At 50.0% G+C, this 3,522-nt stretch overlaps 1 protein-coding gene and 1 long non-coding RNA gene across 2 annotated transcripts in view; both read right to left on the bottom strand.

The window, feature by feature from the left end:
* LOC118479018 overlaps positions 1-878 on the bottom strand; it is a 5,259-nt gene extending 4,381 nt beyond the window's left edge. The window contains exon 1 of the long non-coding RNA XR_004859424.1: positions 8-878. This is a non-coding gene — a long non-coding RNA (uncharacterized LOC118479018). The remainder of the gene's footprint in view (positions 1-7) is intronic.
* A 1,410-nt stretch (positions 879-2,288) lies between these two features.
* LOC101852377 (tyrosine-protein kinase ABL1) overlaps positions 2,289-3,522 on the bottom strand; it is a gene marked incomplete at its 5' end in the record, with an annotated part of 19,987 nt that continues 18,753 nt past the window's right edge. Inside the window, 1 exon segment of the mRNA XM_035973559.1 lies at positions 2,289-3,520. Coding sequence (XP_035829452.1) covers positions 2,570-3,520 — 951 coding nt within the window.

Genomic DNA, 3,522 nt, shown 5'->3' with positions numbered 1-3,522 from the left:
CAAATACCTTGACTTCTCTCCTTCCATCACAAATACCTTGACTTCTATTCAAGACAAATGGATTTTTTTTTCATCAAATGCAAAGGAAATGAACAGCCTTAAAGATGATACCAATAACTCCATATAGCCAAAAATTGACGAGTGCCTGATTCCAGCACGTGGTGACACAAATGATACTTCGTCTCCTCGTCAAAACACTCCAACAGAGCTTCTGAAAAAGCCTTCACATCCAACAAAGGGTAAATCCTGGAGTTGAAGCTTTTCCGTACAATTTTTTCGGGTCAATTTCTCAAATTACCGGGCCTCTTGCAATATTTCCCGGTACCTTCAAAGCATCTGCATACAGCACAGGTGAGACATGTGTCAAAACATCCCACACCCGTGTCAAAACAAGGGAACAGCTGCCGTACATATGGCCATTAAGTGAAACTCTTCTACCCTACAAGGTATGAACGAGCTCACAAGTCAGCTGTTGGGAGAACCGCCCCGCTCCGCCTTGGTCGACGCTTTCTCAACACAACCTGAAACTTACAGGCTAATAACGAAAAACTTGAATTTGACGGAACATTTCTGATCACTGCTACACACACACACACCCAGACATTATATATATCTGCACTACTCAGTGTAAGGCACCACCACACGTCATGTTTCAGAACGGTGTATGTCCGAGCCTTGCACGAAGAAGTCCGCCCCTCACTCACAAAACGTAATACTGGGAAGCATTGGCGGCTGAGAGATGAAGCTTGCCTCTCAGTTTGGGTTCGATGCAAAGACATAGTTCAAGTTTTCCAATCTCAGGACTGGAAGGCGGGCGGGTGGGACAACCAGCATCTGGTCATCAACGAGGGCAACGAAAAAAAAAAAAAAAAAGAAAAACAAAAATGAAAAAAATATCACAAACTCCTCCGAGATCTCTCTCTCCCAGATCCCCTGTGACACGACAGGGATATTGAGACGACACAGAGCCGGGAACCTGGGACAAGACGTGACCAACTATTTGCTGCAACGCCCAAAACAAACCTGTGCAAGGATATCTCCGAGATAGCTGCACGCTATTTCATATCAGTGGGAAATAAACACCCACAGAAACTTGGTTCGCTGCATGCTAGGACGTACATAAACCCAAGTACGCACACATCTGCAAGATAGGACGTACATAAACCCAAGTATGTACACAACTGGATGCTAAGACGTACATAACCCAAAGCACACATCTATACACCCAATTACGGTAGTACACATCTGCAAACTAGGACGTACATAACCCCAAGTACGGCACACATCTGCACGCTAGGACGTATATAAACCCAAGCACACATCTATACACCCAAGTACACATCTGCAAGCAAGGACGTACATAACCCAAAGCACACATCTATACACCCAAGTACACATCTGCACGCTAGGACGTATATAAACCCAAGCACACATCTATACACCCAAGTACACACCAACCGTGTCATTCTACAAGTACCCCAGTGACTTCTGTCAAGTTGTGAGGAGTTTCGAGACAAAGAGAACCCCCCCCCCTACCAATCAGAACTACTACTTCGGCAATCGTTAGTTTTTCAACTAGGAAGGAAATTTACGAAACTGATGGAACCCTTCTTGTCAGATGCCCCCTTGAGGTCTTGGGTCAAACAACAAACAGTTTTCTTCTCTGGAACCCCCGGAAATTCAATTTGGGCGACTGTGGAATAGCAGTGTTTGACGGTAAGTTTTCGTCGTTGCATACAAACTGACTTCGTATACGTGAAGTCGCGGCATGACAATGGCGGATAATTTCATCTACAGCAACTGAGCACATCACAAACATACAACAAAACAAAGGAAATACTTTAGTTATAACTTCACAGAACACAAAGCTCATGAGTCAAAAGTCTGAATTGTTCATTCAGCCTCACAGAAAGAAATAACACCCTTCATCACCACCGTGATACATTTATAGAATCTTTCTCTCACTCTTTCTGTCACTTCGTGTCTCAGAATAAAAGCACTCTTGTCTTGATTTCACTCTTTCTGTCTCTTCAGGTCTCCGAATAAAAGCACTCTCGTCTTGATTTCACTCTTTCTGTCGTTTCGTGTCTGAAAAAACCAGACAGTCTTCTTCTCCTGATTCTACTTCTCCCTTCACGTGGCAGAACAAAACACTCCTTTCACACAGCGAGGTCAGCTCCCTCTCTCCTGATGAGAATCTTTATCTTATAATATATACTATATAGAGAGAGAGAGATAGATTTCATGAATGACTGGACATAGCATATTTCACTTTAGATACTTGTAGTGACAGATTAGTCGGGTGAACAAGCTGACAAGAACAGACTTTTGTACACACACACAGCGTGGTGACCCAGACAACCCTCTGTCAGGTGGGAAAAGCGGCTGGGGGGGGGGGGGGGGTGTTAAGGGACACTGTGTGTGTGTGTGTGTGTATATGTGAGAGTGAGGCCATCAACTACCTATTTATAACGGCCATAATCTCCCTGTGTGTGTGTGTGTGTGTGTGTGTGTGTGTGTGTGCGTGTGCGTGTGCGTGTGTGTGTATGTGTGTGCGTGAGGCCATCAACTACCTATTTATAACGGTCATAATCTCCCTGTTGGTGGACTGGATGTCGTCTAGCAGGCGGCCGCCGCCCGAGGGCGTGGAGGAGGTGTACGTCTTCAAGTTCTGGCTGTGACCTTGCAGACGCGACAGCAGCTCGCGGGCGTGGAACTTGGCGTGCGGCGGCAGCGAGTCGATGTAGCGTGAGCACAGGCCGTAGAACGCCAGGACCTCCTCGGAGAGCAGCATAAAGTTTGTGCTCGACTTGTTGCCCGCCTTGGCCAGCTGGTCGATGCACGACTTGAGCCGCTCCGACGCCGACCGGATCGAGTCCAGGTGAACGGGCTCCGAGTTCTCCGTCTGGTTGGCAGCCAGCGCCTCCCCGCTCCCCCCCGAGGCAGGGTGAAGGTCACCGACGAAGCTAGCCGTCATGGAGGCGGACTCGAGGAACTGCTGACTGCCGGGGCCGATGGGAAGCTTGATGCCGGTCGATCGGTAGCCCCCGGCGTTGTCTCCTCTGTTGTGGTGGAGTGAGTCGGCCGCCGCCGCGAGGCACGCCTCCGCGCTGACAAGGTCAAGGTTAGTCTCTCGTACGGCCGAGGGCGGGCCGGAGCCCGGGGGCTGGCTCTGTGGGGAGTGCTTCTGTTGGTCGGCGGTGGAGTTGAGGTTGAGGGAAGGTTTGGCGTACATCTTGAAGGAGCTGACGTTGCTGGGCGTCCCGTTGAGCTGCTGTTCTTCCTCTCGAGACTTGAGACCCACCATCCAGGCCGGGGGGCGGTACGACTCCCCGCCCCCCGCGGGCCCCCCAACCCCCTGGTTCATGTTGTTGAAGTCGGGGCCCAGCATCGAGCGACCTTGACCCTGCTGCTCCTGTATGTGCAGGTTGTCGGCAAACTGCCGCGAGAAGCGAGGGCTAGGCTTTGGTCGAGTGCCCGCCCCGCCCACACCGCTGAGCTCCGGGAAGTGTGTGGAGGTGT

Source organism: Aplysia californica, unplaced genomic scaffold, assembly GCF_000002075.1.
Source record: "Aplysia californica isolate F4 #8 unplaced genomic scaffold, AplCal3.0 scaffold01410, whole genome shotgun sequence".
NCBI classification, from domain to species: Eukaryota; Metazoa; Mollusca; class Gastropoda; order Aplysiida; family Aplysiidae; genus Aplysia; species Aplysia californica.
The sequence above is the reverse complement of the archived record's forward strand: the minus strand, read 5'-3'. Positions and strand labels throughout refer to the sequence as shown.